The sequence below is a fragment of the Rhinolophus ferrumequinum genome, chromosome 17 (genome assembly GCF_004115265.2).
Source record: "Rhinolophus ferrumequinum isolate MPI-CBG mRhiFer1 chromosome 17, mRhiFer1_v1.p, whole genome shotgun sequence".
NCBI classification, from domain to species: Eukaryota; Metazoa; Chordata; class Mammalia; order Chiroptera; family Rhinolophidae; genus Rhinolophus; species Rhinolophus ferrumequinum.
In genome coordinates, this window is record NC_046300.1 from 33,199,057 (window position 1) to 33,211,792 (window position 12,736).

Sequence of the window (12,736 nt, forward strand, 5' to 3'; positions counted from 1 at the left end):
ATGGAAGACTCTACTGTAGAGTACTACCCTCATGGTGAAGCCCTGGCCGCTCTGAAACAGATCATTTGCTTCTTTAGAGTACTCTTGCAGCTTTGTGACTAGGGCAAACAGCACTGCTACCCAAGAGTGTTACAGACCAATCCAAGCAGCCCATCTACAAGTTAATTCTTCAATCAAACATCTTGATTGAACATCTACCCCTTCTCACTCTTGCTCTCAATACCAGCCAATTACAGGGGAGTCCATTATTAAAAAAAAAAAAAAAATGAATGGTTAACACCTGCATTACAGACTTCTCTTATTTCAAAATTCTTTTGAGATATGGCTTGCTCTGTTAAGGTTTACTCTTTGGTATGAACCAGTAGCTTTCCAAATCCAGTTTGCATTCTCTTTTCAAAACCTTTAATCCTCTGATGTGTCTCCCTCCTGTTTATGTGCTTTTACCAATTTATTCCATTAAAAAAGTAATTCTTATTGTTAATTCAATAGGATTTTATTTGAGGTTGGACAGGCAAATGCTTCCATCTTTAATCAGAAGTGTTGCATTTTTTTAATACCCCAAATTACAGAATTTTAGAAATCAAAATTATATATATATACTAACTAGAACAGAAAGTCTCCAAAGTGATACTTTAAGCACTGAACACACATAAGAAATGACTATTTTGGAAGGAATTTCCTCATATTTAAGTAGTATTTTCTTTAAAAAAAAAAAAAAAAACACTATACCCTAATCTGTGAGCAAAGTTAGTCTTAGGCCAGATCTTTGCTAAAAAGAGATCATTATTCATATAACACAAGCAATAATACTAATCACCCTATAAACACATATCAACTCTGAACATTTTTGTTGAAAGAATTTTGGTCTTTTTCAGTTTCCTATTTCATTTTGCCAGTCTAGCTCTAGACCTCTCAGAATCTGGAAGATTAAAATGGGAATTTATTGTATATCTAGTCATATCTATAAACATTATAGATGAAGAAACTGAGACTCTGAGAGATAGTTATTTGCCCAAGACCATGTAACTTGTGACACGAATGGGCTAGAATCAAACCCTTACAATTTCTACAACAGTGTTCTACCCAAATGCCTTACATACTTTCATAATAGCTCTTATCTTTTCTTCACAGCATTTAGCATCTTATTTAATGTCTTTGTTTCATGCTAAAGTATAAGCTCTGGGGAGTACAAGCGCTAACATGTTCTTTCTTTTACTTTCAACGGCTCTCCAGGTGCCTAAACCATTATTAGGTACCTGATAATTTGTTAACTGAATTAATGAATGTACCATGTTATATCTCTACCCTCAGGGAATTAATTGAAACTTAATACCTCAAAATAGTAGCTTGTGGGGAGAGAGGTGGTAGTATCTGTGAGCTGCGTGAAATGATATGCAAAAATTTCTGGGTATGCCCCTCTTGTTTTCTCTACAGTTATTTTAATTCTCAAAGGGGTGCATTGGAAAAAAAAAAAAGGCTGAAAGTCACTGTCTTAGGGAAAGGTCCTGAAATTAGTGTTTTACTTTAATACACTTAGGATCACAACTTTACAAACAAAGTTCACTTCCTTTGACTTAATTTTAATTCCACAGATTTATCTGTGGCATTCCCTTGGCATATATTAAAAGCTTGGAATGTTTCAGGATCAAGTTCTGTAGCAGCTCAGTGCTAAGGTGAGGAGGGGCATCTAGTTAAGGATCAACTGGAACGATAAGACATCATGGTCCCCCTCGAAGCGGAGATGACAAGTAATTCACCAATCGTGCTCGAGCACAAATACATTCTGTTCATACGATACTTACCTTTTCAGCTGGAAGGATGTGCTGCTTCATGAAATGCTTCACCTGAGTAAGAACTTCCTGGCCTCTCTTGCTCTGTGCAAACAACTGTCGGGTAGTGTCAACGTGTGGTTGTGCAGTTCGCAAAGTTCTTTGTAAGAAAAAATGTTATGAAGATATCCAAAATCATTATTATATATTTCTGAATACAATGTGAAGTCTTCCCTAGATCCCCAAAAATAGTCCTCAGAAGGAGTTGCCATGTTTTGGAATTTTTAAGTGTTTCCTATTATGGGGTAAATGTGGAATCACTTTATTTTGAACATCAAATTTTAATGCTTAAAGCACTGTTTGGAGAAAATGTAAGCCTGGCATGATTGCAATCAATGAGAGTTTTGAATCTTTATTGAAGTCACCTGTCAGAATTTCTTAAAAAGGAACCAAAGAAATTGAACACAAATTTAATAATTACTCTTAGTACATGCCTCACAAATACAATTGCTGGATATCATTATAAACAAGACTTCTAAAGAGTAACACCATCGGTTGTTATGTGTTGGAGATCACATATACCCATCGATAAAAAGAATTGTAAAACACAGCTGTCCTGATGTTATGATATAGGTATCTGTGGCTTTGGAGAATCTCCAGAGACAGTATCATCCACACATTCAGTAAGTGGTACATATCACACCACTGAGATGGGAGTGTGGTTGGTAAAGCGTATTACATGCCTCAAAAGGTGCTCCACTGATGGAGATGTGGATTTCAAAGATGGGTACGAAATGTCTGAATAAAATATCATGATATAATGGTGGAAAAGAGCAATATTTCTAAATTTAATAAATCACCTTATATAATTTATAACTTTAAGTGGGTATATGTAAGTAACAAATATTAGAAGAAAACATTTGAGAGTTTTATCTATATCCTTAAAAGTTTATACACTCAAGTTATTGAAATACTTTTAATTATAAATATGGGTAATTTTTATATTTGAAGTCAGTTTATTTTCAGGCAGATAAGAGATTTACCAAACTACTGTGATTGGCAGCAGCAATTCTGGTGTAAGAAATAAAAACAATCCCTATCCCCCTAAAGTTTATAACCTTCACATACTTAATAAAGGCTCTAATTTGAGTCAACCAAGGAATCTATTTTGCTTACCTTTTTGAGAGTTGCAGTCCAGTTTCTGCCAGAGGTTGCACAACATTGGCAAACAGAAAGCTATTCTCAGATACATTATTTCCCAGAAGATATCTACTGTATACTCCCTGTAAGTAAATTAACATGGAGCAGTTAAAATTCATTGAAAACTCTTTAGTCTTTCCATTTTCCCAGTTTATGTGAGTCACTAAACTCACAAGGTACCAAGATATAAATCAGATAATCAATTCTATTAATTTACAAGAAGGAAGAATCATACACCCCAGCTAAAGAGTCATACTGGTATCATCTAGTAAACACACTCTCATCCTAACAGAATTGTAACTGGGAATCAAACTGAACTTGAAACTGAGCTCAGCAGTTACCAAAGATACCAAATTGGCAAGTTATATCACCTCTGAAGATCACTGCTCTCCCTTCATAGTGGGGAAAAATCTAAAGAAACCAAAACAAAATAAACTATAAAACCAAAAAGAAAGCAACGAGATGACCTCTAAGAATATTTTATCTCATCTTTGAACCCGTAGTTCAAGTGAACCCGTAGTTTCCTTTGAACAGTGTTAGCTGAATGCTAACCAGTTTTTCCTGTTTACTTCTCCATGTTCTGTGCTTCCAACGTAATACTTTCTCCTCTCCCCTGCCTCCCCACCAAAACACAATCAACTGAATTTCATTAGTTTATTTCTTTATACAATTCTTTATGTAATAAAACACTAATAGTCTTTCAATTATTTCCAATTTCACATTTCTAGTTAGAATAGAATGTTTATGATCATCTCTAAGGTTACTTACTACTATATAAGTTTATAACATATATATTAATTTCAATCATAACCCATGTTAAACTTTGATTTGAAATGAAAATCCAGTGAAATTTAAATTCAAAGCCTATCTGGTATCTGATTTGAGGAAACTGATGGATATAGAAACATACCATAAACACTATTTTGAGAAACCCATCCAATCAAGTTGATTAACTAATATGATTAACATGACTGTAAAATACAGGAGGAGATATAACACAACTATTTCCTAGAAGTCATTTCAGTTGTTCGTGAATACCATGAAGTCTGGGGACAGAGAAAAATAACCACAATTTTCCTTAATCTTTTTTCCATTCTTGTTTGTTTCTGAAATTTCCTATTTACCTGTTCTTTCTCCAAACCCTAGCCCCTTGCCACTGATGAAGTATATGAATTTCTTAAATAAGAATCCAAGATTCAAAGTACATGGAAACTAAATTAGTATAATAAAGAATGCATCCGTTTGAAGTGTAATTTTTTTAAAAACTGAATTTGTTCTCAATTTCCTCTCAAAATTAATCACATAAATGTGACATTATTAGAAAATGAAAAAATTTACTCATCTACATATTCACTCAAAAACATATTAAAAGGCTACTATATGCTAGGTACTACACTAGGGTTTGGGAAGTTCAAAGATAATTCTTTCCTCATCACCAGACCTGGTTAATAAATGGTTTTATAGTCTGAAGCAGACATTATTATAAAATTTTAGCTCTTTCTTAAATTGGAGATTCAGGAAATAGCCAATTCTCACATGCTTTTTTCTTTTTGTCATTATGTCTTTCTCTCTTCTGACCTCCATCTTTTAAGTTTATTATACCAAACAGTGATGATCCATTTTGCTACTCAACCTTTTTCCTTGCCAAATTCCTATTCTGTAAGTTTTGGATTTATATTTTACCGATGTATGGTATTTGTCATTATGAGAAGCCAAATGAGCTAAGGATAAAGAATACAAAACTTCTAAAAGATCAGAAAACATTGTCAACCGTACGTTCATAAATAATGATGAAACACATGTTAAAAACAATTAATTACCTGTAGTATCCCAGCGATTTTAAAATACGAAAGGGCAAGAAAGAAATTCCAGTTCGGAAGAATGGGAGTAATTCCCCTGCAACGGCTATATATTGATATTAGCTCTTCCATTGATGGTATCCCTATAAAAACAGCACATATTATAAACTTTGATAAAAATCTCATGGTGAATATTTAAAAATGTCATAAGATTGTATATGTACAGAAAACTAAATATCATAACCATTAGTCCACGTAAAAAAACATGTTCTAAATGTTGATTTCCAAAAGAACACTATATACAAAGGATTACATTTTGTCATAAATCACTAAAAGTGGAATGCTTTAATTCAGAAAAGTCAATAAAGAATAAAATGATTTAGAAACATTTTAAAAAGCAAATAAAAGCTATCTGAAATTGTAATATAATCATATTTTTAAATTATGAGGAACAATAAAGTTAATATTATATTAATAGCAATTTAGGCAACATTAAGTTTTCATACCTACGTCTTCTTGAAAATGAGAACTTTGATTTATAAATGGAACTGTCCTTGGCCAAAAGTAGAATAGAGAGAGATGTGCTAAGTCTGACAAAGGATGACCAATGGTTGAAAGCTCCCAATCCAGTACAGCTATAACTCGAGACTATAATTAAAAATAAAAAGGTTTGAACATATTAAATTGAAAACAACTAAAATGAGGAAATAAATGAAATAGAATACACCAAAATCACATTTTTCTATCAAAAGCAAAGCTAAGGCCATAGTTTGCGGTCTTTATCCACAGCAGTACATCTCATGTATGAGTATCAACTACTTTATTATGTAGAGCCACGTCCTCTGATTCCATTACTGGCCATCAGTTCTCCAGCATTGTATTTTACACAGCCTTAGTATATCTCTACTAAAGAGCAGACGCAAAACAAGTTGAAATCTCCCAACTGGGCATAACTGTGGTAAAGAAATTCTAATGATTACTGATTATAATTTATGAATCTAGGCTCTGCCGTATATAATTACGAGTTTGCTTTGGTGATGCATCTTATTACATTATTATTATGAGCTTCCTCATTGCCACCAAACTCCTCTAATCCTCGGCCTCATTGTCAGTGCTCAGTGGAGGAGGGTTATAGTTTTGATTTGTTTGTACTCTTTAGAAAGATTACACTGTGTACATTAAATAGAGCAGATTACGTTAATCTCATGCAATTCTTTCCAGGCCTCAAAAGAGGAACTCTGTCCTTTCTGAGCTTGTAATAATCAAATTAAAAATTCTTCATGAGATAGGAAAGAGAATTGAAAGTGAAAATGAACCAGAAGAAAGAACATGAACATGAATAAGCTAAGTATTTTCAGTCAATGAAAAACGTCTTTGAAAACAGCAACATGCTTATAAATCCCCAAATCCTAGTTGAGCAGTAAATCACATATCACTCGGGATTAGACCCACCCTTAAATGTAGGCAGATGCCTGTGCTAGAAAATTTGCAGGATTCATTGCGAAAAGTTTTGTGTGGTGAAGACAGCCCTGAATTTAGGGGAAGAGTGGGGATGGGTTGGGCTCCTTCAGCACTCTCAAGGGAACATTTTGTGTTCCAAATTAGTGCTTGTGTCCCAAAGCAGATCTACTTAACTTATTGTAAACATGGCTTACAGTACCTGTGTAGGGTGGAACACTATGTTATCCAGTTTGAAATCTCCATGAATCAAATTTTCTTCATTGTCATTATCTGGCAAGTTTTTCATTAGCCAATTAGATAGCTGGTTCATGGCAGGGATGTCCTGATGAGCTGCAGCTTGATACTGCTTTGTCCAGGTTGATACCTAGAGATACGTGAGAAAAATAATAGAGCTGAAAATGGAATGTAAGATCCAGTAATTCCAAAATTAAAACAAAATTCTACTATATCAAATTTGGTTTTATTCCTAACTGCTCAAGAGGAATGCCTATAAGTGATACTCACATCACCCTAAAACCCTCTTATCTAAAATGTAAACATTTGAATCTCTCTTCCATCTAGCTCCACTTTATTTACATAGATTTTTATCTGTCTCCCTTTATCACTCAGACACACACACACACACACACACACACACACACACACACACACACAATACTAGTCTAGGAATCAAGAGATGTGTGTTCTAGTCTTTATTTGGTGATTATTTTGTGGAAGAAGAAAAAGAAGGCACACAAATACACACATGTATGTACAAATAAGCATTAAAAAGTTTCTGGAAGGATCACAAGAAACAATCCCTTGAAAAGGGAATGTTGGGGCTAGAAAAAGAGGGACATTTTCACTTTTCATTTGAATACCCATTCTTATTACCCACAGAATCTTCTAAATACCAGGGGTGCCAAAAAAAAATGTATACACATGACTTGTATTTATCTTTTGTTATCGGAATATATTGAGTATTACAATTTTAATACAGTTGTCGCTTTCTTAAAATGTGTATACATTTTTTGGCACCCTCTGTATATTATAGGTATGAGGAGTGCAAAGACTTTTTATTGTTCTTAGAATCGAATGCAAACAAATCACCTTATTCTCAAAGTCCTCCATCATTTGAGACCATATCATTTATCTGCTTATATCTATCTTTCTCCCCACTCCCCAAGGTATCTCTGTTCAATTCAGTTCAGTAAAGAGCTTCTTCTTTGTAATCATACAGACCTGGGTTTAAATGATGTCTAAGCCATTTACTTGTGTATCACTTGATACCTACAAGCCTCAGTTTCCTCAGCTGCAAAACGGGAGTAATAATACCTATGTCTTATGGCTGTTACAAAGATTAAAGAACAGTAGGTCAGCAAGTCATCTAGCATGGGAATTGGTATACAGTGAGTACTCTCTTTAAGTCCTAGTTCCTTTCTGTCTCCCCTCAACCCCCTCAAACAGACATATGCACAAAGGGAAACAGCCTCATACATACCTAGTCTTGCTGTTCCTTTGATTTGAAATGTTCACCATCTCTTCCCTACCACTCTAGAGTTTATCCTTCTTTAAATATACAATGTAAGATACTTCTCTCCCAGAAAGATTTACCCACTTAAACAAGGGCATACTGAATCTACCCTCTGAATGGAACAGCTCTCATGATGAGTACCAAACAATTTACTACTAGATTACATACTCTTTTATATCATTTTCAAATTTCATATTTTCAAGTTTCATATAAATGAGACTCATGTATAGGTCTCTCAAAATTGACCATAATTTCCTTTGGAAGAACTTATTTCTATTTTCTTGATATTTAACACAGTACCTACCACATATTAAACACACAGTCATGCTTAATAAATATCTGTTAACCTATCTTAAAAAGGGAAAATTGTATAGAAAATATGTTGCTAAATTAAATGAAGAGGCTAAAATAGCTTTAAATTTGTATTCATATACATGCCGTCAGTTACAGAAGCTTTTGCTGAACAAAACCTGATCTAAAGATATAAATTATTTTATGCTTAAAAGAAGTCAATGTGAAGGCTGATATTAAAAGTTACAGCCAAGTTTCAGAAAAATACAAAATAATAGGTTTTAATTTTGACTAGTCATATATATTATTTCTAAAAACTTGAGAAAAGAATCCTTTTATGTGGATGCATTACCTGTCTTTTGCAGTACCCAGCACCTATACCATATCCTTCCAACTGCAATGAGTGTATATTCAAGGAATGCAATTGAGCCAAGGTTTCTATCATGGCCACATATATGGCTGAGCGTTCTGCTGGGCTAACTCCAGGAATTGTGAAATCACGAAAGATTCGACCCTATGGAAGCAATTACAACAGATAATTTAAAACAAATCTTATCTTAATTCTTTGCTGTGTCATCATCCCCCACTGCCTACAAAAGATCAGAATAACAGTTTTGCAATCAAAACCAATTCTTTGCAGAACATGCTAGAAAAACATACATGGAACACGTTTAATGTAAGAGTATATATGCCAAAGAGAAATACAATATATAACAAGATGAACTTAAAGGACAAAAATTACTCTCAAGTTATATTTTACAAAAAACGTAAAAGAATTTGAATTTATTGTTCTTAATGGATTTTCTATTTGGAGTAATTTTCGCCTTACCGACAGGACAGTTTGGGTATTGCCATTACATATAGCTCTTTACTGACACCTAGAGGAAAATTTAAGAACAAGTTAATATGCCCTAAGTATTAATTTGTTCCTAGTCTATTTTATCACCACATTGGGCGTGGTCTCAAATTAAAACTAAAGTTTAAACCCTTGCAAAGCAAACTAATTATCTAAAATTTTGACTAATAAATGATCATTTATTAACATTAATTTCAAAATTAAAAATAAAAGCAACAAAGTAAGATTAATTTACCTGCACATGTTCCATCACATAAAATTCTGTTCCAATAACAGAAGCATTGCTGCAGTACAATAAAGGCTTGGGAACAGGGAATCCAATTGAAGACAAAGCTTTCTGGACTTTAAATTCTCTATCAATCTAAATAGGATGATAGATTAGTAACAATCAGAAACAGAAATTTAATAACTACTTATAAGCTAACATTAAGGCTAGAATTCAATTTTAAAACAGTACCAACAAACAACTCAGAGGATAATAATTTCCTTATTATTTTCCTTAAATGTAGTCTTAGTGCAATTATTATAATTTAAATTAGGCCAGCACTAAAAAATAACTAGGCTAAAAGGCAAGGAGCATTCAGGGGGCTTAATCTTGGCTCTGCTAATATGAAGGCAACAGTTCCTTGAACACAGTATTTCACAGATATCATCATAAAACATCTCTTTGTTTCCAACAGTTCCCTGATCACTGGTTCACTCTTTCTCACATAATAATGTGCTTTTAAAAACATAATTAAAGGGGTGGCCCGGTGGCTCAGGTGGTTGAAGTGCTGTGCTCCTAATGCTGAGGTTGCCGGTTAGATTCCCAGTGAGCTGCGCCCTCCACAACTAGACTGAAAACAACGGCTTGAATTGGAGTGAGGGGGCGGGGGAAGGAGGAAAAAAACATAATTTCAATACATAACCAAAGTACAAAACATTTATAAATGAGTAGCACTGAAAGTATTCAGTGGATGACTATATTTCTAGCCAGTTGTACAGGAATGAAATCCACAAAAGGACTGATTGTTGCTCAAGATTAATAATAGCCTAAAGATAGATCTCAGCCTCAAGTCCTGTCTCAAAACAAAAAGGGGGATACAATTCAAGTGAAATTTTTATCTAAGAATTACAATGCATTTTATATTATTTAATAATAATGAGAAGACTTTTAAAAGCAATTTAAATTGTTTTTGTGGGTATAAAATGCATTTCTTTGTCAACAAAGAATGTATCATTACAGGTGCATACCATACCTGATGTGCTTTAGGAAGAAGTGGACCAGGTGGTTTCTTCCTGAGTACATATTCTTGAAAGCCCTTCTGGAGATAAAAGGTTGGGTTGGACTGTCCTGATCTAGATAAGAATAGAGAAATGGTCAATTACAAAGATTATTTACCTTCTTCCCAAAATCCTCCTGAAATGACAGAAGAAACACAAAATGAAAATAAATCCATTTCAATGTTGGAAGGCTGAGAGCAGTGCTACCAGCATCTCAGAACATGAGTTTTTGGATGATATAAAGCAGATGACAATGAATACTGGAACAGCTGGGTTAGTGTCCCCTCATCTAGCATTGGAGAGAGAACCCTCATATGTATCACCAAGGTTACCATCGAGTACAGCTCTGTACAATGGGTATCTGATAAGCAAGGTGCTAGAGTGGACATCTGAGCCAGTGCAACAGTACCCAGGTAATTCACAGACACTGAGGCACTGACTTTCTCCACCAGGTGAACAGAAATTCTCACATAGACTAAGGAAATATACTCCAGCTAAGAAAACTATCCAATCTATACCTTCATTTACAATAGGAGCAGTGTAGAACTACCCAGCTTTAAAACAATCCAACATAGCATGAAAGAGAGGTCTTAAACTAAACAAGCAGAAGAATCAATGCCTGAGGTAACAGGTAATAGGGGAAAGTGAAAAAATTTCTTTTTCGAAGTTTCTCCCCAGGCCTCCAGCCTCCATCAGCTAAGAACAAGAGTTCAGACTGAATGCAGCAGCAGTTGCAGTGTCTACATGTTTCTCCTGCAAGCCAGACCCACCCTCCTCAGAAATCAGATCAAAGAGCACTGATCTTGGTATCATCTAATCCTGTGTGGGTGCCTTTTGGCATAAGAAAGTGGAGATCATTGCCAATGGTCAGGAAATGGGACCATCTCAAGCTCTGTTGTCTATCTTGACATGGTACAATGAACCTTAAAAAAACATTTCTTTATGCTAAACATCTGATTGGATGCTTTCTTGATAATGTAGTCATATATGAAGCACTGGCCTTTCATAATGGTAAATGACCCAGGTGAAATATAAAGGGAAAACTAAAAACTTACCATTGAAGTTACCATAGGACCCAGCAACTCCACTCCTAGGTAAATATCCAAGAGAACTAAAAACATGTTCACACAAAAACTTGTACAAGAATGTTCATAGCAGCACTAGTCACAACTGCCCAAAAATGGAAACAACCAAAATATCCACCAACAAATGAATAAAATGTGGTATAGCCATACAATGGAATATGACTCAGCCAAAAAAGGAATGAAGTTCTGATGCATGCTACCACATGGCTGTGATACGGGAGAGCCCCCTCACTATAAAAACGTTAAGTCCTTTCCCTAGCGTCTCCATAGCCCCTGGTTGTAATCATTTTTCAAATCAGTTTCTTCATCAAAAACAGTAGATTGTTTTCAACCTGAATCGTAGAAATCTCCTACTCCCTGCTTTAGATAATTACCCTAAAGCTTGTGATTTATGCTTATTGATTATCGTCATTGTAGCACAGCATTCTTTCCAGGCCTAGCTCCCGGGTGAACAATAACTGAATGATCGGTTAAACCAGAAGAAAGGCGAGGCTCCATGAAGCTGAACAAGTTTTCATCACGCAGTCACCCTGTGTCAGTGGCTTTGAATCTTGCTTCTTGGACCAACACTTTTAACTCTATTAACTAAAATCTATCTCTCCTCATCTAGGGGCTGTTAGGATACAAGTGATGCCCCACCAAGACTTCCAGTACCTCCCGACCACCGAGGTCAACATGTTCCTCCAGGCGGATCTCAAGACCCCTTCCCCTCATCGAAGATCAGACAGGGCAAGAGTCCCGTGAATCCCCAGTAGGTAGGGACAATGGCCACATTCAGCAGGGAGCAGATACAGAAGAAGAGATCGCCTATTCCTCAGCTTCCCATAGAGACTTATGGGGAATCATGTCTCTCAAGGGGGACATAAGGCAGACAGTTCCCTAAGGAACTGAGGAGAGACAGGAATTGGGTCTCTGAGATGCCTGGATATGTCAGATAACATTCCTGCACGTCCAACATAGCCTACGGGAAATAACCGCCCAAAAGACCTCCCCTCTCCGCCCAAACTTTCCTTTGTTTACCTTAACCATTAGCCATTGTCAATCACAAGTATCAATCAAACAGCCCCACAATTAGAGAAGAATAGCCCATTCTAGAAGAGAAGGAAACAAAACCTCCAAGTCCTCGCCAGTCAGTGCCTTTTGAGCCACTCCTCTGTGCTCAGGCCTGTTCCTATCTGTTTGGAGTGTACTTTCACTTTTAATAAACTGCTCTTTCACCGCTGTATTTCTGGTGTCTCTTTCAATTCTTTGCTTGAGGCACCAAGAACCTGGACACTATGCTGAGAAGGGTCTGTTCTCCGGTAACAGATGGACTTTGAAAACATTATGTTAATTGAGAAAAGCCTCTCACAAAAAGGCACATATTATATGATTCCATTTCTATGAAATACCCAGAAAATATATAAACCCATAGCGACAGAAAGTAGATTAGTCGCTTCTAGTGGATGGGAGGAGGGGGGAATTGAAAGGTAAGGGTTTCTTTTTGGGGTGATAGAAAT

The 12,736-nt window shown here is 35.5% G+C and overlaps 1 protein-coding gene across 1 annotated transcript in view; it reads right to left on the bottom strand.

Moving 5' to 3' along the window:
* Positions 1–12,736, bottom strand: part of ACAD11 (acyl-CoA dehydrogenase family member 11) — a 63,901-nt gene that overhangs the window by 40,334 nt on the left and 10,831 nt on the right. Inside the window, exons 2-9 of the mRNA XM_033132609.1 lie at positions 10,128–10,227; positions 9,125–9,250; positions 8,386–8,547; positions 6,429–6,593; positions 5,275–5,416; positions 4,790–4,911; positions 2,946–3,052; positions 1,803–1,929 (exon numbers count right to left, since the gene is read on the bottom strand). Coding sequence (XP_032988500.1) covers positions 1,803–1,929; positions 2,946–3,052; positions 4,790–4,911; positions 5,275–5,416; positions 6,429–6,593; positions 8,386–8,547; positions 9,125–9,250; positions 10,128–10,227 — 1,051 coding nt within the window. The remainder of the gene's footprint in view (positions 1–1,802; positions 1,930–2,945; positions 3,053–4,789; positions 4,912–5,274; positions 5,417–6,428; positions 6,594–8,385; positions 8,548–9,124; positions 9,251–10,127; positions 10,228–12,736) is intronic.